Source organism: Hemitrygon akajei, chromosome 14 (genome assembly GCF_048418815.1).
Source record: "Hemitrygon akajei chromosome 14, sHemAka1.3, whole genome shotgun sequence".
Classification (NCBI taxonomy): domain Eukaryota; kingdom Metazoa; phylum Chordata; class Chondrichthyes; order Myliobatiformes; family Dasyatidae; genus Hemitrygon; species Hemitrygon akajei.
Genome location: NC_133137.1, coordinates 62,700,734 through 62,727,070, shown reverse-complemented (window position 1 = coordinate 62,727,070; position 26,337 = coordinate 62,700,734). Strand labels below are relative to the sequence as shown.

At 41.5% G+C, this 26,337-nt stretch overlaps 1 protein-coding gene across 4 annotated transcripts in view; it reads right to left on the bottom strand.

The window, feature by feature from the left end:
• The window catches only part of LOC140738636 (anoctamin-2-like), a 134,193-nt gene extending 111,419 nt beyond the window's left edge, over window positions 1–22,774 (bottom strand). For 2 of the 4 annotated variants that reach the window (XM_073066230.1, XM_073066232.1), the window contains exons 1-3: window positions 22,277–22,774; window positions 11,781–11,974; window positions 7,834–8,160 (exon numbers count right to left, since the gene is read on the bottom strand). In XM_073066230.1, the coding sequence (XP_072922331.1) occupies window positions 7,834–8,160; window positions 11,781–11,974; window positions 22,277–22,304 (549 nt within the window). In that variant the 5' untranslated portion in view covers window positions 22,305–22,774. The remainder of the gene's footprint in view (window positions 1–7,833; window positions 8,161–11,780; window positions 11,975–22,276) is intronic. The other 2 variants (XM_073066231.1, XM_073066234.1) reach the window with 2 other exon arrangements.
• Between the last annotated feature and the right edge of the window lie 3,563 nt (window positions 22,775–26,337).

Here is a 26,337-nt window from a genome sequence, read left to right as displayed (position 1 = left end):
CAAGCACTCATGAATGCCCCCAATCTACCAAAAATTAAAAGATCTGCTCATTCAACTGTCTCTCCCATGTGAATAACTTCACCCTGTTACAATGGTCTGCTTGAAGAATAGTGATTAATTAATTAGTTCATTTGAAACTGCACACAAGCTGCTCGAACCGGTTGGTTCTCCCTGGAATTTCCATAGCACTGGCTAATTAGGTGGACTAATGATGTTATGAACTACAGCAAATGTTGCCCTCTTCCTTCAGAAAGTTTACATCTCTTCATGTAAAATTGTACAACGCATTTTCAGAACTTCAGGAAAGAAGCAGAACCAAATAGCACAAGTGCTCAGAGATTGCCAACCAGGTTTCCAGGTCTATACACACTAGGACCACTCATGGTTTCCGCATCTCTGCCTTCCAAGTCCAATAACCCAGTCTCTGCTATTCATCCATTTCTTCTTGCTAAGAGGAAGCCACACTGAAAATCTGCACTGTGGCTAAACTAGGTATGCTAGAGATATTATCAAAGGTAAATATTAAAGGTACTTTATAAATAAAGTGAAAATCAAAACTGAGAAGGGCCAATACAAAACAGGTCTTAAACAACAATCACTGTAGATCCTGGTTACCACAAGAATAATAATAATGGTTATAATAATATTGTTTGTGTAGGGTGGGAGCCTCAAAAATTGCTCATGTTAATGTAGGCTCAATCTTTCAGACCCAGAATCTAAAACTACATGTATGTACCCCTAACCAAGCTCTAAACAGTCATTGTTTAAAATCATTACCCGTATATGGCTTGCCTCTATGAGTAGAGCAACTCCAACTCAGTCAATGTTCTCTGATTAATACATTCCAACTATTTGCCCATCACCTCCTTCTGGTGCCTGTCCTCCTTCCCTTACTTCCATGGACCACTGCCCTCTCCTATCAGATTCCTTCTTCTTCAGCCCTTTGCCTTGTCCACCTATCACGTCCCAGCTTGTACTTCAACCACCCAACTCTCGCCCACCCACCTTCCCCCTCACATGTTTCGTCAATTGCTTGCCAGCTTGTCCTCCTTCTCCTCCATCCACCTTCCTATTCAAACTTCTCCTCTTCCTTTTCCCCCTTTGGCTTTTTAAGTGTCTTTTTTATGGTCACAAGACCATAATGCTGTACATTAGGAACGTCAAGTACTGCAGGTCTACCCCGTTAGCGAGTTGCTCATTGGCAGAGCAGCTGGACTGGTGCAGACTGCGTTGCAGCCTGCTACTCAAGGGCATCGGGGTTCGTACACGAAGGTGGTGTGCAATCTCACAGCGAATGATCATCTCAGATAGTTTTCTTGTGATTGCAAGACCCTGTTGGACATTGGTAATGTAGAATACGGCAAGTCTGGTTCACTGGTTTATTGAAAAGACCAATGGCGGGGGAGCTGTGTGGCCTCACTAATAGTGTGGACTGGGCCTCATGCCAGGGGGTCTCCTGTTGTAGCCTCCCAGGAAAGGATATGTCAGAGGTTGGTGTGCAGTGGTGTCCGTACGGTACTGGGGGCTGCCCCCTTCCATTGGTGCTTCCATCCAGTGTTCGTTCGCTGGGTTGTGTTCATCTCAGAGTGCTGTGGGCCCTTTCTTGCTGACAACATCCATGTAGCATCAAACTACAGGAAATGACTCTCAGAGGCGTGAGCTAGATTATATTTTTCTGTGTGACTGTATACTCACTACTATTTTATATGTGCTACACATGTTTGTACTATGTATGACTGTTGGTACAGTGCTTTACACCTTAGCCCAGAGGAACACAGTGTCAATTGCTTGTTTATACATATATAAAACATGCATAAAGAGAGTATCGGCTATTTCCTCACTCAATTCATGTCATTACCAGTCTCCCCTCTCTCAATTTCCTGTGGGTGGGAGCAATGGACTGAGAGGTCTGTTTCTCTGTAAATTTAAATTTAGTAGTTAAATAAAAGTGGGTACTGAAGCAGACAGGTACAGAGTTTTCTGAAATAAATTGTTCACCTAATAGTTTATTTCTTTCCAATATATGCAATGGAGGTGAAATGTTTAAAAGCTCTGTATTTGATTAAGTGTATCTTCAACGTCACTCAAAGAGGTCAACCCTGTGAGTATGGTACTGTTGGCTAACTTACTAGACTAGTAACCTAGGCTTTATCATTGAGGTTCCCTGTAATCCATCATTAAGGACTCCCACCACCCAGGCCATGCCCTCTTCTCATTGCTACCATCAGGGAGGGAGTGCAGGAGCCTGAAGACACACACACACACATATAATGTTTTCAGAACAGCTTCTTCTCCTCTACCTTCATATTTCTGAATAGACAATAAACTATCAACCCATGAACACTACCTCAGTATTTTTGCATGTTTTGCTAACGGAAAAATACATATCTTTGCCTGTGGAGACTTTGCAAAGCGCCACTTAAAAGATATTATGAAGACGTGGAAGGTCATGTGATCAGGTGAGACTAAAGTGAAAAATTTTGGCCTCAACACTAAACAGTACATATAGCGGAAATTTAATACTGTGCATCAGCCAGATAACAGCATTACTACTGTGAAGTATGGTGGAGGTGGCTTCATGCTATGGGGATGCTTTTCAGAAGAAGGGACTGGAAATTTAGTCAGGATTGATGGGAGGATAAATGCTGCTAAATACACAGAGAGATCCTGGATAAAAACCTTCTAGCCTCTGCCGGAAAACTTAAACTGGGAAGAAGTTCATCTTTCAGCAGGACAACAACCCAAAGCACACTGCCCGAACAACCATGGATGGTTTCAAATGAAGAAAATTGATGAACTTGCATGGCCAGTCAGAGCCTTGAGATTAACCTGATTGATAATCTCTGTGAAGACCTCGAGGTTACTGTCCATCACCACTCCCCAAATAACCAGGCACAGCATGAGCAAGTTTGCAAGGAGGACTGGGCAAATCTTGTTCCACCACTTTGTGCAAAGCTAATAGAGACTTATTCAAAAAGACTACTGGCTGTAATAGCTGCGAAAGGTGGTTCTACTAAGTACTGAGAAAAGAGGGATGAATAGCTTGAACTGCTGACATTTCAGTTTTTGAATTTTTAGTATTTTATGCTTCCCTGTTTTTGGCTTTTACTGTGAAAAATGGAGCATGAAGCATATTCACAAACAAAAATTCTCAGTTACATTGATCAAAATTTCTCATTCATTTATGTGAACCAAGGTTTGGGAGCTGCATACTTTTTCAAGGCACTGAATACCTGGATAATTACCTCAATTCTCCAAAAGAACCACAAGTGTAGTTTGGAGGCTGGAGTGCTATGCGGCTGGAGTCATGGCCTCATACTTTGGCTGTTGGTAGGGTCACCCATGACAAAAAGGCCAAAAGGTAAAGGTCAAGCTAAGGTGGCCCACCAGTCCTCTAGATTTGAGGGTTCAGCTCAGACAAAACTGTTATGGAAACAGCACTGAAGTATCCTTCTACATCTGTGTGAAACTGTATTCCTGAGTCTCCACCCAGACTTGCATGGCTGACAAATGAGAAAACCAAAAGGAAGCAACAGGCATGATGAAGGAAGCCCTGAAAATGCCATCAAGAACATGGCAAACTTTGGCTTAGGACCCTAAGCTTGCACTTGTGGCATAATAGAAAAGATGGCCAAGGACAGACAGTGATGAGGAATTTTCACTGCTGCCCTTAAATGCCAGCAGGCTTCACAGGCAGTAAATAAGCAAATAGGACATGACCTCCATGTTTACACAAGAAAATGGGAGAGCTGGGTGCAAGAGCAGTGGTAATATATTAGGTGGAAAAGGGTGCTATTACTGGGTACAGTGGTAATACACTGGGAAGTTTGGAGGTGCCAAGATTCTATCTTAAGAAAATGTAATTCATTTTTAAAAATTTTATGCCTCTGCACATATATGTGCATATGTCTGCATGTATATCTACGTTAAATTTCAACAATTAAATGTTACAAACAGAAGGAATCAGAGATTTATTTGTTGGAATGGTATGTGTGCCCTTCACTTCCTACTGACCCATCAGGATGCTCAATTGAATACTTGCCTTCAAGAGCCAGCTGCATCCCCTCCAGGCTCTGGAAAATCTAACTACCAGCTGTTAATTTAAAATTAGGTTGCCAATTGCACAACAGGGATCTGGTATAAATGTTATAATGAAGTCTTTCACAATCCAGGATGGGACAACCCATCACTAAAAATATCCTTGCACATCCTTCATTTTTAACTCCATCTTGTGCGACATTGTTGTCAGCCAACATTTGTTTCAGTCTCTCAGTGCACAGAGATCATTGTAATTAATGTACTGTATTTCTTCAAGGACAAACCTTACTTTGCTTATTCCTAATAATTAATCTATTGTCAGCCATCAATGTATTATGATGATGAATTGCGTGAATGTTCTTGGTTTGAGACATTGCCAAGCTAAAGTTAAGTATGGCAGCCAGAAAGGACCACAAATCATCTCAATGTCCAGGATCAAATAAAAAGTACAAAAGGTTTTCACTTTTTTAAAAAAGATGAATTTAATTACAAGTCACGAGTCTCATGAGCTAGACCAGCAGCCAACATCCATCCTTAAAAAGGTTTTCACTTTTTTAAAAAAGATGAATTTAATTACAAGTCGCGAATCTCATGAGCTAGACCAGCAGCCAACATCCATCCTTAAATGCCTCTGAACAGAGTGGTTCATTGAGCTTAGAGTGCAGAAAGGCTTGCCAGCAGCTCTACCAGATAATCGGGCCTAATGAAGCTCCGTTAAAGGACTACATGGATGTGAAACAGAAAATGGTCAGAGCTGGACAATCTCACTGTATGACAACAGAACCAAACAGCACAGAAACAGGCCCACCACATCAATGCCAACCATTTTGCCCATCTATTCTAATCCTATATGCTTATGCAAGATTCACACCATTATGCCTTGCCTTTTCAAGAGACTGTCTAAAAGTCTCAAAAAGATAATAACCACCCCCTCCTGCAGCAAGAGTTTCTGATATCAACCAAACTAAAACATATTTGAAACAAAGGCAAAAAACAAGCTGAAAACACTCATCAGGTCAGGCAGCAAAGGCAGAGAGACAAGAGTAACCGCTTCGGACTCGAGACAGAGAATGTGCTTATCTTTTCGGAGATGTTGCCTGAGTTGCTGAGTACTTCCATTTATCTTTCTACTTTTGTATTCCTTTAAATAGTGCAGGTACAAAGTCTATTCCCACTCTCCAGACTTGATTTCTACATGTAGGTCACTCTGGTGTTGACTGGATTGAATAGAGGTGAATTAAGTACACAGCAGGGTATTAAATTTGTATCACACACGGAACAAGAACAGCTCTGCACATAGGTCAAGCAAGAGAAAACACAACTTAGTCATGTCATTGTTTACACTTCCTGATCAATTTTTCGGGTCAGCGTAGTGCTTAGGACTATGCACTATACCACTGATCTTCTCACCCACTGCTTATATACGAAACCTTACCTGTTCAATAACAAAGGACAGATAAATTGACCTTTCCCTTAACTGAGCCCATGTGAAAGTTTCCCTTTGTTTATATTTCATTTTGTTGTTTGTGAATGGAAAATATTTAGTATTTAAATTGAGTATTAAAAAAATCTGTCATCCATAGCCCGCCTCACTATTGTGTAACACTAAACCCACTAATGTGGGCAACTCTAACTTCCATCTTGGAGACTTTGAGAATGGTGAAAAGCAAAATCAAATTACCTTTATGCAAGTTTACAAGAATGTGAACTTAAGAAGATTAAAAATAAATTTATTCAGTTATTCAAATAAGAGTGTTTCACAAAATTTTACAAGTTGGTATTTTCTTTTCTCCTCATGAAATAGAAAATCCAGATAACTATTTTCATTAAAAGGAACAGACCCTCAATAATTGGTGATCGTTCTTGGGGATGTGGGTGAACAAATAGGTTATTCGACTCTGAATATGAGAAAGAAATTTAATGGGGTATTATAGATTCAGATTATAAGATACAGATTCAGACTTGGATTTATTTATCACAAGTAGATAGAAGCATTGTTACGCCTTGTGCCCGACCGCACCAGCCTCCGGGTTTAGATGCTCTGAATATCTGGAGTATGGATACTGGCACAGTCACTTAAAGATTTTGGCCTGCTTGGCTAATTGGCGGCCACATTTTGGTGCCAAGATTTGGATACTTAATGAGCATTTGAAATCAGGTTCAGTGCTCAATCATCAATCCAACTTTGAGTCTGTCTGCGATTGTGCTGAGGAATTCTGTGTTGTTCAGATTCTTGTCTAGTCTCGTCAGGTTCTCATTTAGCATCTAGTCAAGAACCCTGTTCCTGTCTCAGTTTTCAAATCGAGCCTTCGTACTAATCTCGGATACTCCAGCACTTGGGTCGTTACCATCCACGCCTAGGCCTCTTGTCACAAGCATACTGTGAAATGTATCATTTCATTAATGCACCTAAGAATGTGCTGGGGACAGCCCACAATGTGATGTTACAGAAGTTCCTGACAGCAAAAATAGAGAAATTATTTCCACCAGTGAAAGGAATGAAAATTATGGGACTCAATATTTTAAATAACTCTCAAAAGAACTAGGTTGAATTTGTGTAACAAATTGTTATTGTGCAGACAAGCTGCAAAAGCATTTTTGACAATAACTTTCGAAGAATTGAATATATAATTGCAACAAATTTTAAGAGCTACTGGGGAAGATTGTGGATTGGGACTGATCCTGTAATTGTACAAAATCTGTTGAAGCAGGTAATCTTTTTATGTCTCTTTATCCCATCGAAATACTGAAATGCAACTTATAAATTAATGTCTCTGCTATTTGTTTCTGCACAGGAAGCTTGGCTTAATTTAATGAATAGTTAGTCGAAATCAGCTATGAGAACTAACATCTGGTTAAACATAAATGGATGACTGGTTTACTGAAACAGAGATGCAGCGAATTAGAAAGAGATGTATTTAACATTCCTGCATATTACCCTTCAGTAGAAATTTGAAGACCTTTCTAATTATAGAGTTCCATGTTTTATTTTCTAATTTTAATTGACCACAAATGTTTATCTTAGATTTAGGAAAGAATTTTGTAATAACTAGAATTGAGCCTGAGGAAGGGTCTCAGCCTGAAACATTGACTGTTTATTCATTCCCATAGATGCTGCCTGAGCTGCTGAGCTCCTCCAGCATTTTGTGTGTGTTGCTCTAAAATTCTAGGAATTTGAACAGAGTTTAAAAACAAAATCCAATCCGATTGTCCAAGAGCTATCAAAATAAAAAAAACACACTTTATATTGCATTCACTTGCATATTAGCTCGTTGCACACAAAAAGATACTGACCCCAGTACAAATTAAGAAATGCCACAGCATTCATTGTATTACTTATTACACAAGTTTAAATACAAAGAAACTGGAATTAATTGTCCCAATTTGGCATTATAGGTTCAAAATAAAATATGTAGTTTATTCTATCAGATTACTTTTGGTGAGTCTGAGATTAACTGTCCCACTAACAAAATGTAGGTGGGAATGTGCTGATAGAACAGAAGACTTCTATAGCATACAGTACAGTACATACATACAGTGATCTGCGGGATTTCTAACGATAGATTGCTTTCCAATAGGCTGCTCAAGGTCTGGATATTACTGCACAAACATCTTTGCCCATGGCCCACCTTTGTTTTTTTTTAAACTCTTAAGATATGGTGAGGGCACGACACCTAAATTGTTGGGTAAATAATCCAGAAGCCTGTACCAATAATCCAGAGACTAAAGTTCAAATCCCAAACTCAAATTTAAGGTTTAATAAATTTCTTATCAGAGGAAAATTCATATTCTCACCTTTTTGTCTTTCTCTATCTCCAGCCCGCTCTCCATGAGGTTCTTCTCAAATTCTTCTCTACGAGCTCTCTTTTCTTCCTCCACAGACCCATACGGAATGCCAGTCTCCAACACATCCTCTTGCTTGCACTCCTGATGTTCTGCGTGGTCTTTCATTTTGTGCAAAATTGTTGCAGATCCATTCAGGACGAAAGCTCCTGTGGACAACGAAGTAACTTTTTTGTTTTGATAAACTAAGACATAGTCTACCTTTCTCTTCCCATCTCTGAAGTACAAGCCTTTCTTACTGTCTTGTTTTTCATTATCTTCGATGTAGTTGTTAACAACCTAAGAGAAGAGAAAAAAGCAGCACCCATTAAGTTTTTACCTGCAACTTCCCATTTTTTATAACTAGTAATGACTATTTAACGAATCTAAACAAACCAAAACCACGACAAAACATTGTTTTGTTAATATTGTTATTCGTACAATTTGTGTTTCTATAGTTTCAGTATTTGTAAGATATACACCAGCAAGCCTTTGTATAAAGAAATAAACTTTGATTTTCTTCAGGGTGAGGAAAATGAAACGAGTCATTACAAGTGTAACTAATTTTTAAATCTCATGAATATCCCTGGCACCTTGTTGTCTGATATTCAGATCCATTGAATTCAGTAGAATTGACGGCAAAGTGTAAGATATAATAGACAGCACAGGTATTTGCTTAGTGTTTCTTTGCAAAGCAAACTACAACCTAGGACTCTATCAAAACTAACTGCAAATGAGTTCTAAGCAATATTATTCATAAACTTGTACAGAGGGAAAGGTAAAGACAGAAATTATCCAACAAACTCATGCATTTGTTAATGCAAATGCATCCACAACCCAATGAAGCACAGATGAAGAGACAAATAAAGATATGACATCTTTCACCTGAAACAGGCTTTCTGGTATTATACTCACAACACAACCGGGAGGAGTAAGAAGATCCATGAGGCAGTTCCAATGTTAGTTAAACAAACAACGTGAAGACAGCTGGCGCAGAACAACTCAGCAATCCTTCTTTGCCAAAAGAAGCAGCTTATTTCCATCAACTTTCAATTGAGCAGAGCAGACATTTTTCTTACACCTCTCCTCCCCAAAAGAAGATCTGCTGAGGTATGGAAACCAAATGGAAGAGCCAGCACTTAACATTGCAAGTGCTAACCATTAACCACTGCTTTGTTCTGGTTAGGTGTTTTTTATAGTCAGCCTGTTACAGGCAAATCCAGGGAGACATACTCTGCATTTACTGTTGCCAAGACAACCCTGGTAACAAGCTACTGTTTAATTATACACAGCAGGAGATACTCAGTGGGTCAGACATCATCTATGGAGAAAAATGGACAGACCAAATTTCAGGTTAAGACCCTTCATCTGCACTGAAAGATAGTGGGAGAAGGGCAGGATAGAAGAGTAGTACAAGTGCTGGCAGGTGATAGGTGGATCCAGGTGAGCGAGGGTGATAGGCAGATAGGGAGGTGCATCAGGAGACAGGTGGAAGTGACAAAGGGCGGGCAATGGTGGAATCTGATAGGAAGGAAAGTTGGAGCATAAAATGGAGAAATGAGAAGTGGGTAGGTCAGAGTGGAACTAGTGGGCAAAGTGTATGGGTGATGGGCATATGGAGGGTGCAGGAAGGTGGATGAGGGGAAGGAGACATGGTGATGGGGGCCAGGTAGATCGGAATGTGAGGAAAACGGACAGACTGGGAGCCGTTACCAGAAGTTGGAGAATTCAACGTTCATGTCAACAGTTTATACTCTACACAGGTGGAATACAAGGTGATGTTCTTCTAGATTGTGTTTAGTTTCAGCTTGGCAGCGGTGGTGGAGGAGTACAGATATGTTGGTGAAGGAATGGGGAGTTGAATTAAACTAGGATCCCCGGGCAGCCACGGCAGACAGAGCACAGGGGCTCAGTGAAGCTGTTTCTTAGTTTCTCTTTGGACTCATTGAAGTAGAGTAAGCCACAACAGATGCATTTGATGCCTGGGGACTTGCTGTCTGGAGCCCTGCAGGGTGATGAGGGAGGAGTTGCAGGGACTGGTGATAGATCACTTGTGATTACAGTGGAAGGAGGTTGGGAATGAAGAGGGATGGGTGGGCAGGGCCGAGCAGACCAAGGAGCCACAGAAAAACTGGTCCCAGCAGAAAGCAGAAAAAGGTGGGGAGGAGAAGATATGGCTGGTAATGGGATCCTATAGCTGCCGAAGGTTACAGAAAATAATATGTTGGATGCAAAAGGCTTGTGGGGTGATAGATGAGGACCAAAGCAACTCAATCCTTGTTCTGCCTGAGGCCAGGGGTAAGGGCAGATGCAAGTGGGGGAGTAGTCAATAACAGAGAGGGGAAAGCCCTACTTCTGAAGAAGAAATACATCTCAATTGACCGTAAGACCATCAGACATAGGAGAAAAATTAGCCAATCAGCCATCGAGTCTCCTCTGCCCTTTGATCATGGTTGATTTATTCTACCTTCCAACACCAGTCTCCTTCCTTCGTCCTGTAAGTTTTGATGCCCTTACTACTCAAGACCCTATCAATCTCCACTTTAACTATATCCAATGATTTAGCCTCCACAGACATGCGTGGCAATGAATTCCAATGATTCACCACTGTCTGGTGAAAGACATTCCTCCTGAAGTGGAAATCATCATCACTGGCACACTTCAGGGGTGTGTGCTTAGCCCACTGCTCTACCCTCTATATACACATGACTGTGCGGCTAGGCATAGCTCAAAGACCATCTATAAATTTGCTGACAATACAACCATTGTTGGTAGAATCTCAGGTGGTGATAAGAGGGCATACAGGAGTGAGATAAGCCAACTAGTGGAGTGGTGCCGCAGCAACAATCTGGCACTCAACGTCAGTAAGATGAAAGAGCTGATTGTGAACTTCAGGCCGTGTAAGATGAAGGAACTCATACCAATCCTCACAGAGGGATCAGAAGTGGAGAGAGTGAGCAGCTTCAAGTTCCTGGGTGTCAAGATATCTGAGGATCTAACCTGGTCTTAACATATTGATGTAATCATAAAGAAGGCAAGACAACAGCTATACTTTCTTAAGAGTTTTAAACAAATTGGCATGTCAACAAATACACTCAAAAAATTCTATAGTTGCACTGTGGAGAGCATTCTGACAGGCTGCATCACTGCCTGGTATGGAGGGGCTATTGCACAGGATCGAAAGAAGCTGCAGAAAGTTGTAAATCTAGTCAGCTCCATCTTGGGTACTAGCCTACAAAGTACCCAGGACATCTTCAGGGAGCAGTGTCTTAGAAAGACAGTGTCCATTATTAAGGACCTCCAGCACCCAGGGCATGCCCTTTTCTCACTGTTACCATCAGGTAGGAGATACAGAAGCCTGAAGACACACACTCAGTGGTTCAGTAAAGGCTTCTTTCCCTCTTCCATCCGATCCCTAAATAGACATTGAAGCTTTGGACACGACCTCACTGTTTTTTTAAATATACAGTATTGCTGTTTTTGCACATTTTTTAAAAATCTATTCAATATATGTAATTGATTTTCTTGTTTATTTATTATTATTATGGTTCACTTAATTTATTTTTTTCTCTGCTAGATTATGTATTGCATTGAACTGCTGCTGCGAAGTTAACAAATTTCACGACACATGCCAGTGATAATTAACCTGATTCTGATTCTGAAAAAAAGAAATGGTGGAGATGGAAAACCTGAGTCAAAAGAATGGTATCCTTTTACAAGTGACAGGGTAGGAGGAGGCGAGGTAGAGGTAGCTGTGGATATCAGTGGGTCTGTAATACCACACACACACACACACACACACACACACACACACACACACACACACACACACACACACACACACACACACACACACACACACACACACACACACACACACACACACACACACACACACACACACACACACACACACTTACCAGTGGGAATTCTGGCTCCTCCTGACTGAATGAGTTTGAGGTTGCATGGTACACAACTCGCTCAGAGTCTTTGAAATGTTTCCTGGGCAAAACCTGGGGAACTGTCAAATATTTCTCAAACTGCGCTGGTCCAGCCCTTGGCACTTCTACAGGTTTTTGATGTGAGCAGGGTGGTAGAATCACAGGGCTACCTGCTGGCAAAAGAATTAAAGAAATTGTTTACATTTACTCATATGCAAAATGTATTTTGGTTTCTCAAGTATATGGGACAGCATAACCTTTTTGATTTAAAGTCTGACCATGTCAAGTAAATTAACAAATATTAACCTGCTCAGTTGATGAAAAACACCAGAGACACGAAATTACCTCTGAAACGGTTTTTATTCAGAGAGGAGTTCGCAGCCCCACGCACTTCGGGTGTAAGGTAGCCTACTCCCAATTTGTAGGTTTACAAAGGTCAGACTTATACCCAAAAGCAGGGTACTACATTCGCAAATATGGTTACCGATTCAAATTCATCGATTGGCTATTGCATAGCTAGGCATGCGAAATACTCGGAATAAGTATAGACACAAGTGTAATACTTGGAATGGGTATGGACGCAAGCAAAACACTCAAAATAGGTATATAGCTCAAAATACTTTGCCAAACACATTGTCTTGTGGTCGCAGGTTCCCTTTTTTTTGTTGTTTCCACATGCTGTCTGGCATCTTATTTTAGCTACTTCCCCAATAACGTATCCTCCCCCTGGTCCTGTCTACATATTTTGCTACACTTACCCCTCGCCCACCCCTTCTACATGTACCCCTTACCCTCTTCACATTCTCAACTTTGCTTTTAAAGAAGGAAGAGAATTATAGTCTGGTTAACCTGACGTCAGTGCTTGGGAAGATGTTACAGTCCAATAATAAGGATGCGATTTCGGGGTACTTGCAGGCACACAACCAAATATATTGAAGTCAGTATGGTTTTCATCAGGAGACATCTTAACTGGCAAATCTTTTGGGATTTTTTGAGGAGGTAACAGGCAGGATAGACAAAATAGAGTCTATAGATGTTGCTCACTTAGATTTTCAGAAGGTCTTTGACAAATTTTTTTTGACATGAAGCCGCTAAACAAGATTTACCATGCTATTACGGTAAAGATACTAGTATGGACAGAAGACTGGCTGACTGGCAGGAGGCAAAGAGTGGGAATAAACATGTAACTTTCTGGCTGACTAGTGGTGTTCCTCAGGGGCTGGTGGTAGGTATACTTGCAGGTTTTTGCAAATAAAATGGCGGAGGCATTTTATGTTTCAGAAAAGCCATAGCAACTCATTTACTGAAAAACAAAAAGCTGAATTCAAAGCGCTCTAAAAACCCTTTATGTTATTACATCATCACGTCAGACCCGACTCTTAAAGTGAAACCCAACTCAATGTTGGTGGATGTGAGAATTATGTACATTTCCACCAATTATGTTACCCACACAGGTGCCCCCCAGAATTCACTAAAACTGGCATTGAGAGCCTGCCCGGAGCATGGATAAGACAGCTGGCTTAGGTACAACATTCCAAGGGTTACAGCTGGTGCCTCTGGCTCATCCAGAGGTGCATTGACACGCTCATGGTCATGTTCTAAGGATGGAGGCATGGTAGTGGCATTTTCCCAATCTAGGCTGCTCGGTCAGCCTGGACATCTGTGTCAGTAACTTGGTCGGCTGCCAAGCTAGCACAGTCAATCCCTATGGGTATGGCCTCAATGGCTGGCCATGAGAGGGAATCAGCCATGGAATTAATATTCCCCTTAAAATGTTGTATATCAGTTGTGAACTCGGATATGTAGGCCAGGTGGTACTGCTGCCATGCAGACCAAAGGCCTGATATTTTGGCCATCACGTGCATGAGGGGTTTGTGGTCAAAGAACGCTGTGAAATGGCAACCCTCTAAAAGAAAGTGAGTGGCTGCCACACGCCTCCAACCAACTGTTTGTGCACAGCACCCACAACATAGTCTGAAACATCAGTAGTAATGGCGATGGGTGTGTTGGGGAGTGGGTGCACCAGTTGGGATGCCTTCTCATCAACAGGCGTTGCTGGCAGTGCACTCAGTTGACCTCACGCCATAAATCCAGGGAAACCTTTGACCTCACCAAACTCCTGCAGGAATATCAAGACTTAGCCAGCACCCTGCTGCCTCACAGGCCACATGAATGTGTGATCGACCTCCTCCCAGCACCACCCCTCCCCTGGGAGCTTGTCTGGTATCATGAAATGCCCTGGTCATGTCCACTGACCAGTCAAGAACTTGATTAGCGATATTGCCTTTAAGCACCCTATAAATTCAGCAGCTCGCGGAATGAAGCAATAATAGAAATTCACCATGCCTAAAAACTCCTGTAGCTTTTTGGTAGTGCAGGGTGGTGGGAAATCCATAATAGTAGCTACTTTTGATGGAAGGGGTTTCACACCTTCTGCAGAGATGCAATAGCCGAGAAAGCCAATGGTTGACAACTCAATCTGCCATTTAGCAGGATTAATAATCAACCCGTATTGGTTTAAGCACTTAAGAAGTCTTAGATGTGTGGGACAGGGTAGCAATCGAGGGTGGTGATCTCGTTAAAGCGTCAGTAATGGGCATGCTACCCATGGGCAGCAACTGACATCGGACTTAGGGACCATATGGAGTGGTGAAGCCCAGGGGGTATTTGACTGGCATACAACGCTAAGTCTTTTTAAGTTGGCAAACTCAGCCTTCATGGCAGCCAGCTTTTCTGGGTCTAGTCTATGTGCATGGGCATGTTCTAGTGGGACAATCGTGGAAAATTTTCCCAGTGTCAGTAACTGTAATGGAGAGTATGGCTTGGTGAGGTTTGCAAATTCGCCCAGCAATTGAGTAAACTCACATGCAGTGGCACAGGCGCTTGACAGAGTTGTTGTAGGTAACTTACTGGGGGAGCAGTGTAACGATCCAAAGTCCTTGACATCCATAAGCCGGCAGCTCTTAAGATCAACCAACAGTCTTGGGCACACAGGAAGTTTGCACTGAGCAAAGGCCTAGCCACTTTAGCCAGGACAAAGTCCCAGGTGTAATGTCGTCCACTGAAACACAGTGTCACCCACTGTGTCCCATAAGTCTAGATCTTACTGCCATTGAAGGTCTCCAGCAAGGTTTCATCACTCTTTCCCCTCTCATCAATAGCCAATGCTGACAGCAAACTCTCTTGAGCATCCGTGTCACATAAGGAATGTCTCCCTCAAAAGCAGTCCATAATGAATAGTAGCCAAACCTGGCAGATGAAACCTATGGTGTTCACCGATCTGTTGGTACTATTGAAGCTACAAAACAGTCGGCACTTTGTTGCATTCCTACCAGAGTGAGCATGGTAAAAGCACAGGTCTGTTTCACAGGCATGGGTGTCCTTATGTTGGGACCTTGCTGACTGGAGTTATTGAGGTAGAGAAAGGAGCAGGCATGAGGTTCCGCTGCCTAGCTAAACATAGACATTCAGCCATTTTTAGCAAGCTCCCTATAGTCCATCATGGGTGCATTAGTGAGGGCTGTGTGAACTTGCTCAGGCATTTGCCGCATGAAGAGTTCTTAAAAATAAAACAAGTATGATGAATTCCCAGGAGAGACATTAGCTCTGAGGAATACCATCAGCAAGGCTGGGTACGGAGAGCAGCTGTTTGGCACACTCAGACTCTGACAGTCCGAAAGCCTGTAAAAGCTGAGTTTTCAGTAATCGGTATTTATCGTGTGCAGGCGGATGTTCTAGTCGTCTCTCCACCCTTGCAGAGCAATGCCGGCCGCTACCTAGAAATATTTGGTGGTGTTGGCAGAAATTTCTCAAAGAGCAAATTGAGCCTCAGTTTGTACAAACCAAGGGACAGAATTTTGCTCCCAAAATTCTGGCAGTTTCAAAACAACCATGTTGGCCGACATGTTCAATAACTCTGGAAACGTCCTGGAGTATTGGGGTCACCAGTGCAGGATTTCACAAATAAATAGCAAAGGCACTTTTTGTTTCAGAAAAGCCATAGCAACTCACTTATTGAAGACCAAAAAAACTAGGAACTCAAAGTGTGCTAAAAAACCCTTTATGTAAAGTTATTAATGCAATGTTATTATTTATTTCGAGATGACAAGAATATTCCTCTCAAAAAATTCAGGAGTATCTGTCCAATAGCGTATGTGGCTGGGCATCAAGGGGATCACTGACTATGCAAGGAAGAACAGATCATTTGTACCAGTGATGCCTCCCTCCCTGACACTTGAAGCAACTTTTCTGCACACTTTGAGGCATGTAATATAGCAGCTACCCCTCTCCCAGGTGAGCACCCACTGTCCGTAACAACAACAAACACAAGAAGGACTCTGCAGGGAGCAACAAACATGAGAAAATCTGCAGACACTGGAAATACAAAGCAACACACACAAATTACTTGAGGAACTCAGCAGGCCAGACAGCATTCGTGGAAAGGAGCAAACAATTGATGTTTTGAGCTGAGACCTTTCATCAGAACTCACGATGAAGAGTCACGGCCTGAAAAGTTGACTGTTTGCTCTTTTCTGTGGATGCTGCCTGGCCTGCTGAGTTCCTCCAGCAATTTGTGTGTGTTTCTCTGCAGAGAGTCAACCCCTATAAGGTGGCTGGGCAGGAATCGTCCCAAGCCAAGTACTCAGGGAGTGTGCAAAACAGCTCACTGACATCTTCAAGGACTTTTCCAACACATTATTCAACCAGGCTGCTGTCTCCATATTCTTCAATCAGTCAATATCATCCTTTTACTGAATTAAAGAACTCTTAGACGTTCATAACTAAAAGACTACTGCCCAATGGTACAGACACCAGTCATTATGAAGTGTCTTGAACGGCTATTAATGGCACACATCAAGAACTTCATTCCTGCCAAAATGGACACTCACCAATACGTTTATAGCATCTGTCATGTACTTAGTCCTGACGCACCTCAAATGCTGCTTCTGGATTTCAGTTTGGCATTCAACACTTTTGTCCCATTGACCTTGGCGACCAAACTCCTACTCCTTGCTCTAAAGACATTACTGTGCAACTGGCTGTTGCACTTCCTAACCAACAGACCTTACGAGAGACAAGATGCACAGCCACTCCGCCCTCCCCATCATCCACACCATGGTTGCCCCTCAGGATTTTCAGCTAAGCCTATTGCTGTACGCTCTGCTCATATATTACTGCATGGCCTGTTGCCTAAATAATCACAAAGTCAAGTTCACCAATGACACAACAGTGGTGAGGTTCATCACCAACAACAATGAGATGGCCTACAGAGAGGAGGTGGAAGAGGCCAAGGCCTGGAACCAGGCAAGTCACCTCCTCCTCAATGTCAAAAAGACAAAGGAGATGGTTATCAACTTCAAGAGAACTTGGACCATTCACACCCCGCTTTACATTAGCAGCCCAGTGGAGTAAATTGTGAGCAGTTTCAATCTTCTGGCAGTGCACATCTCACACAATCTCTCATGGTCGCAGAACACATTCCACACAATCAGGCAAACTCAGAATGCTTCTACTTTCTGCGGAGGCTGAAGAGAGTTAGACTATGCACATCTATACTCATGACCTTCTACCGATGCGGAATAGAGAGCTTCCCAACAAGCTGATCACTGCATGGTACAGCAACTACATTGCAGCAGACAAAAAGGCTCTACAATGGGTACTCCAAACTGCCCCACACATCAAAGGTACTAGCCCACCAGCCATCAAGGATGTATATACAGATAGGTGCTGGACAAAGGCCAGTAACAACATGAAGGATCTCATCCAACCTGCTGATAGACTATTCGCCTCACTTCCATCAGGAAGGAGGCCATGTAGCACCTATGCCAGGGCAACCAGACTCAAAGACAGTCACTTTCCCCAAGAAGTATGACTGACCAACACCTCCATCCATTAATCCACCCCATCACCACTACTTTAGTTTTTCCTGTCAGTCACCTTATGTATAAACATTCCTGTGCCTAGCATCACTTTATGGACATACAATCAATCTACGTATAGAAGTTATCATATGCACTTATATTTATTGTGTTTTATTATTATTGTTCTGTTTCTTATCTTATTGTGTGTTCTTTTTGAGTTGCATTGGTTCAAGAGTTAAAATTATTTCATTCTCCTTAACACTTGTGTACTGGAAATAGCATTAAACAATCCTGAAGTTTGCGTTTTGAATAACGGTAAGAATGTAATGCTGAGACTTTATAAGGCACTGGTCTGGCCGCACTTGGGGTACTGTGAGTAGTGTTGGGCCCTATATCTAAGAAACAATGTGCTGACATTGGAGAGGGCCCAGAGGATGCTTACAAGAATGATTCCAGGGATGAAAGGGTTAATGTATGAGAGTGTTTGATGGTTCTGGGCCTATACTCGCTGGTTTTTAAAGAATGGAGGAGAATCTCATTGAAGCCTACTGAATATTTAAAGACACAGGTAAAGTGGACTCGAAGCAGATGTTTCCAATAGTGGGAGAGTCTAGGCCCGGAAGAGAAGGGTGTTTCTTTAGAAAGAGATGAGGAGGAACTTATTTAATCAGGGGTGGTGAATCTGTGGGAAAGATGGGAAGGGAGGCCAAGTCACATGGTATACTTAAAGCAAAGTTTGCTATGTTCTTGATTAATCATGGTGTCATAGGTTACAGGAGAGAGCAGGAGAATAGGGTTGAGAGGGAAAATAATATAGCTATGATTGAACAGTGGAGCAAACTCGATAGGCCGAATGTTCCCATTTCATACATTTTTGGCAGGATGGTTATGTCAGTAAGGCTAACATTTATTGCACATTCCCAATTGCCTTATGGGTAGTGATGCAAAACCATCTTCAAATACTACATTCATCTGGCGAATGTATTCCAAATGCACTGTGTAGGGAGCTCTAGAAATAGATACTGTGACCATGAAAGAATGGTATTATATCCCCAAGTCCATAGGGCTAAAAGACTTGGAGGGAGTGCAGAATCTGGTGTTACCATGCACCTGCTGTCTTTGACCAACTTGCAGCTTGACATTACGGTTTTGTGAAGCGCTGTCAGTTATCCTTGTACCGTTAGTGTACACACTGTGTCCCTAATGGAAGGATTGAATGTGGAGCAGGCTGCTTTCTCCTAAAGAAAGTGGAACTTGAGTGCTGTTGGAGCAGATGTACTCATTCAGGCAAGTACAGAGTTTTCCATCACACTCCAGATTTTAGCTTGGAGGACCTGCCTGGCTCTTCAGGATTTACACACTTGGTGGCCGCTTTATTAGGACCTGCTAATAAAGTGGCACTGAGTGCACGCTCATGGACTCCTGCTGCTGTAGCCCATTCACTTCAAGTTTAATGTGTTGTGCATTCTGAGATGTTCGTCTGCACACCACTGTTATAGCATGTGCTCATTTGAATTACTGTCACCTTCCCTTCAGCTTGAACCAGTTTGGCCATTCTCCTCTAACCCCCTATTAACAAGGCATTTTTGTCCACAGAATTTCTGCTGTTCACAAGATTTTTTTTTGTTTATCGCACGGATCAATTTATGTATTTATATTGTTATTGTGCCCTTTATCTTGTATTTTTGCACTGCATTGGAGCCAGAGTAACAATTGTTTCATTTTCCTTTACAATTGTGTACTGAAAATGATATTAAACAATCTTGATTGCCTCATTTTATGTAAACTCCAGACTCATAAACACAAGACATTCTGTAGATGCTAAAAATCCATGAATGAAAATGAATAAACTGTCTATGTTTCAGCTTGAGCCACTTTATCAGGACTCCAAAGACTGCTATGTGTTAAAATCCCAGGAGACCAGCAGTTTCTGAGATACACAAGCCACCCAGTCTGGCACCAACAAACATTTTACAGTCAAAAGTCACTTAGATCACATTTCTTCCCCATTCTGATGTTTGGTCTGAAGAACAAATGAACTTCTTGACTATGCCTGTATGTTTTTATACATTGACTTGCTGCCACTTGATATATTTCCGTTAACGAGGAGGTATAGTGACGTACCTAATAAAGTGGAAGCTGAGTGTATATCTCAACAATCAGACACTGTCAGAATTAGCACAACACACACAAAATACTGTAGGAACTCAGCAAGTCTGGCAGCATCCATGGAAGGGAAAAACAATCAAAGTTCCAGGCCAAGACCCTTCATCAGAATGATTTTTCTATAGGAATTACAGTATCCTCTCATACAAATGTATAATAAAATGAAAATGTAGCATTGATTTGAATCATTTTCTTTTCCTGCTAAGAGACTGTCTGTTACTTCTACAGAGATTTGGTATCGACAACAAAGGGATTTCAAGGTTATCTGCTGAGGGATTACAAACTTCTTTTTATAGCCACCTCATTTGCTGCAGACATCTAATCCTAACATATTAGTGTCCAATCTTCTTCATTATTAAGTCTACCTAAGTTAACAGGTATGAAGCTTTGTTTAAATAAATTTAAATAGTAACAAATGAAATATTGTTGTAGATGCCATTTTATATTAAATTTATTATAACTGAGGGCACTTTGTGCAAGTTCACGTGTCAAGATGTTCAAAAGGGCAAGATAAACATTAGGATAAAAAAATTGTGCTCACATTTCACACCCAAACCAGATGAAGTTCAAACACAGGGAAATGCAGAGATAAGGATGATGAATGATGGGGAAAAGGGAATATAGGAATCCTGCTTTACCTCTCTGAACCAGATCAAAAACCAGACCTGGACCAAAACGCCTCTTTGCCCCAATTCCACAAGGGGTCTAGAGAAGAGCATTTCAAAAGAGACGAACCAGTTCTAAAACAACAGTGCTTCACTGTGTAATGCATTTAAAGGTGTGAAACCATCTGAGAAAGATAAACCCACTTTACTCAATGTATGTTATTCAGACTCAGAACAGGATTAAACCTAGGATTCCAACTATCAGTCTGGTGTCAGAGATCTGGCCCAAGGCTGTGGTCTCCAATCAATCAAACTGTGCTTTTACAACAGAACAATGAATACAAGGTGTCCACTCTGTGGTGAGGTACCACCCTCACTCACAAGAAAGATTGTCCCGTGATTAGGTTAGGATGAAATCGGGGGATTGCGAGGAGTCCTACCTCAAAGGGCTAGAAGTGCCTATTCTGTGCTCTGTCTTAATAAATAAATATCCCACAGTAATGGAAAGTCTGGATTGCATGGTTGTCCTTTGATGACATCAAGGTCAATACTATGTATTGTAACAAGAACCACAATGTTAATTCACAAACAGCAAGATCTCACAAACCATTATGCCAGAGCATCCATTTCAAGCTTGGACTCCAATGAGTCCATATGAGTTCTATGGTCTCACTTTCAAGGACTCTTCATCTCATGGTCTCATAATTTATTATTAATATTATTTCATTGTTTTCTTTCTTTTTGTATTTGCACATTGGTTGTTCACCCCATTGGAGCGACCTTTCATTAACTCTATTACGACTATTTTTTGATCTATTGAGTATGCCTACAAGAAAATGAATCTCAGGGTTGCATATAGCAGCGTATATGTACTTTGATACTAAATTTACTTGTAAGTCCTGGTTAACTGAAGATTGGCCAGAAGCCCAAGGGAACTCTCCTGCTCTACCAACAGGGCCATGGGAATATCCCGTGTTACTTGGTAGGGCAGCTGGGGACTCAATTTTAGAAATCTGATGGAGTATAATATTGCACTCACTGTCACCAGGTGCTCAACCTTTGGAAGCAGGGCTTGAATCCACAATCCCCTAACCTCGTGGTGGGGGAGTGCATCACGGAGCCACGCGTGCACCAGCAAGCAAACCCACGCTTCATACGAGTACGATGTTTACACGTTGCCCCTCATGTTAAAATCGCTTCATGTGTCACCGCAGTTGCTTTGTTTACACTAGAATTATAACTGTGATTTGGATTACGCAGAAACAGCACTGCTTATTGAAAGCGCTTATCTAGACGAACTCTCCATTTTTGTTAGCCTAACTCCGTTCGGCGGGAAATCGGGTTCGTCGAGCGACCGCTGTTTAAACAACTTAAAACATGGTCGCAAAGTTCAAATGAATACGTTGCTAAAAGAAAGTAAAGAGAACATTTAGTTGCAACCAGAGTGTTGCGGTGTACTTATGTAGTAAATGTTGACTTTTTTTTGCGCGTACTTCACTGTCAGCGCACCGTGGATTGCCATTGTGCATATTCAAATCGCATTCAGTACAAAGAACTGTCGATATCATTATAAACCTCACGCAGCGGGAGCAAGGCCATGTCATGCCTTTAAGCATTTATTAAAGTCCTCATTTGTTAGCTTGGGGTGGCTTGGAGTTCGTCCTAGAATTAATATTCACTGAGAAAATACAAATTGCTGACAACATTGATACACTTATTGTGTTCTTGCAACGGGTTCCGCCAGTCTGCTAAGTCACAGACGCTTCACACACATCCACCCCCAACAACTGAGCCATCCACTGCTGATTCTCCCCTCCACAGTGAACGTAACGCGGAGACCTACCTGGTGCTGGCCGGCTGCGATCTGCCATGTTGACCCCGGGAGCATCTGTGCGTACTACAGACGATCCACAGAGGATTGATCAGTCCCGGCGAGGATATCACAACGTGGGAAGCATTCTGTGCACTGAGTGAACAAGCGAGCGCTTCTTGCAGCTAATTCCACCTCCCGGTACCCCGTGTTGGGTGAGCGAGGAAGTCATAATTAGGTAAACTTCGCGCCCCACGAATCTCTTGAAAATAACAGACGTCCAAGATGACCGTCAATCCGCTTTTCTACAACATCTTTTAGTTTCCATAGGGACAGGGGTAATCTTCATATGAGAAGCAGGATATTAAGTTACGAAGTCGATCTTCTTCGGGAGTTTAACTCTGGGAGATAATTAAACCTGTCAGACCACAGGTGGATGAATTTCAGTGAGGTGGCAGACTCAAATGAAGAAGAACGAATGGGGATAGGTACCATAAAGTCAACAGCGGAGCGATTTCCCTCTATGCTGAGGAGGAGTATCTCAAATGGGCCATAGCTTATTGGGTATTAAGTAATCATTCCAATTACTCGGCTCTGTTCCATAATCCCTTGATAGATTTAACGAAAATAGGGCAATCTCAATCCTGAGCATGTCAATTTTACACTCACTTGGGCTCCGCAAACATTTGAGCCAAGTTTCTATGCTAAGCATTCTTTAAGTGAGAGAAGTGGAAATGCTCAATGAAGGTAAATGAATATACTTAAAATTACCCGGTTGAGAAGCACACCACCTGAGAGACTGCTAATTTATCAATCGGAAAGAGAATGATTTTTAAAAATGAACTTATCATTATTCTCAATCATATTTTTTCAATAACCTCATAAGGCTTCTCGTGATCATGCTCGACTTCAAAGAGAACAACAGATAATGTCTATATGAAATACTCTCCATTTGTGCTGTCCAATCAGATAATGATTTAAGGAATTGTCTTTGTATAAAAAGCTGAGGATGGCTTCCAAGATGTGTTTGCATGCTATGCAGATGACCTAGATATTTAGACTGAAATTTGGCACACCCATTTGACTATTCATTGAAAACTGTTCCTAACTCTAAGTCCTGATCTTTTTAAAGAATAACTAAGTTTCCTTCTGACAGAAAGTCTACTTTCTGGAATAATTTTGCAACTTGGGAATTGTTGTTTTGACAATGGAGTCATGTGTAATTGGAATCACAATTCATGTCTAAGTCATATGTAACTGATTCACAAGATAAGGCATCTGTGTGTTAATTTCCTTCTTTCCAGATTCCTTCTTCTCCAGCTCTTTACCTTTTCTCCCTATGAGCTCCCAGCTTCTTACTTCATCCCTCCTCCCCAACCCACCTGGCTTCACCTATTAACCTTTTAGCTTGTCCTCCTTCCCCTCTCCCTTTTTATTCTGGTATCTTCCCCCTTCCTTTCCAGTCCTGATGAAAGGTCTTCATTTAAGAACCTAAGACCATAAGATACAGGAGCAGAAGTAGGCCATTCAGCCCATCAAGTCTGTTCCACCATTCAATCATGGCTGATTCCGTGTTTTCAGTTATCCCTACTCCCCTGCCTTCTCCTCGTACCCTTTTCATAGATGCTGCTTGTCCTGCTGTGTTGCTGCATCATTTTGTGTGTGTTGTGTGTTAATTACATCCTGCTTATTGTGCCTCTGTGAATTTTACATAGAACTAAGAATATAGAATAGTTCAGCATAGAAACTGGTCCCTTTGCCCACAATGTTGTGCTGCACTAATTAAATAAGTAATTATATGTCTAACTAAACTAATCCTTTCTACTGACACAATGTCCATATCCCTCCATTTTCTTCATATTCACTAAAGAGGATAGAACATCACCCTCCATTCCAATAGCTTCCGATACATCTACATCCACAAATACCATTGTGGATGTAAGATCAGTCTTCCAGGAAACTCATTGGAAAGCAATTGGCCTGGATGGAGTACCTGGTCCTTATATCCAGGGCAGATCATCTGGTGAGAGTATATCTGTAACCTCTCCCTGCTTTAGTCTGAAGTTCCCATCTGCTTTAAGAAGACCACTATCAGTTCATAAGAAAAACAATGTGACGTGTTTTATTGACTACTGGCCTGTTGCGCTACCATCCAACATTGTAAAGTGCTTCAAGAGGCTGTTCATGAGACATATTAACTCCGGCCTCCCAGACAATGTGGACTTGCTGTAAATCTTCTACCACTGAAAGAGGTCTATGGCAGGTGGCATTTCCCTAGCCCTACACTCATCTTTGGAGCATCTGGACAGTAAAACCACTTATGTTAGACTATCATTTATTGACTACAGTTATGCGTTCAATAGCATAATTCCAAGCAAACTCATCTCCAAGCTCCTAAAACTGACTCAATGCCTCCCTCTGCAAATGGCTCCTTGACTTTCTGATCAACAGACTACAATCAGTAAGATCAGTAAGATAGCCTGTTCTGGTCCAACCACTTTGATGCCACAGCTGAGAAAACTTTCCAGTGCTTCTACTTCATCAGGAAGCTGAAGAAATTTGCCATGTCCTTTTTAACCCACACCAATTATTAATGATGAACCATAAAAGCATCAAGTATTGTTAAACCAAGAGACTGCAGAGATTTGTAGAGATAGGTCAGTGCATTCCTCCATAAACACTATCTACACTTCTCATTGCCTCAGTGAACACAATCAAAGATCCCACCCACACATTGGGCATTAGATACAAAGGCCAGAAAGCACAAGGCTCAGAACCACAACTTCTACTGTCCTGTTATAAAACTATTGAACGTCTCCTTGTCTATCTTCGATCCTCTATGAGCAAGTCAATTCTGAATCCAAATGCCCAAGTCACCACGGATACCACGCAATGTAATCTGGATGAGCCTCCTGTGAGAGACCTTGTCAAACTCCATGTAGATGGCTCTACCTTCATCACTCAATTGCATCACCTCTGCAAAAAAACTTGATCAAATAAAACATGCTTACCCTGCAAGCTTTGCTGACTGTCCATAATTGTTTCAAATTGCTCATAAATACTAAGAATCCTCTCCAAAAACTTTGTAAAAATAATTTTGAATATGCTGAGACTTTCTTGCAGTTACAGTAATAGAATGTCTCAAGACATTTCCCAAGTCTTGAGATTATTTATTAGATATGACTATCACTATAAGTGGCTGCTGATATATTCCACTCCACTTCTCAGTAGCATCACTAAACAATGCTTAATGTCAAGTAATGTAAGGAAGTACTAAAACAGCAGATGAAAATCAAAATCAGAGATCAGAATCACATTTATGAATGTGATGTGAAATTTGTTAACTTAGCAGCAGCAGTTCAACGCAATACATAATCTAGCAGAAAGAGAAAATAATAATAATAAACAAAATAAGACATAATAATAAATAAAGAAGTAAATTATGTATATTGAAGAGATAATCTTAAAAAGTGCAAAAACAGAAATACTATATATTAAGCAAGTGAGGTAGTGTCCAAAGGTTCAAAGTCCATTCAGGAATCGGACAGCTGAGGAGAAAAAGCTGTTCCTGAATCACTGAGTGTGTGCCTTCAGGCTTCTGTATCCCCTACCTGATGGTAACAGTGAGAAAAGGGCATGTCCTGGGTGTTGGAGGTCTTTAATAATGGACACTGCCTTTCAGAGACACCACTCCCTAAAGATGTCCTGGGTACTTTGTAGGTTAGTACCCAAGATGGAACCGACTAGATTTACAACTTTCTGCAGCTTCTTTCGATCCTGTGCAATAGCCCCTCCATACCAGGTAGTGATGCAGCCTGTCAGAATGCTCTCCACAGTACAACTATAGAATTTTTTGAGTGTATTTGTTGACATGCCAAATTGTTTCAAGCTCTCATTCCTCTCTGAATAAAAACCGTTTCAGAGGTAATTTCGTGTCTCTGGTGTTTTTCATCAACTGAGCAGGTTAATATTTGTTAATTTACTTGACGTGGTCAGACTTTAAATCAAAAAGGTTATGCTGTCCCATATACTTGAGAAACCAAAATACATTTTGCATATGAGTAAATGTAAACAATTTCTTTAATTCTCTTGCC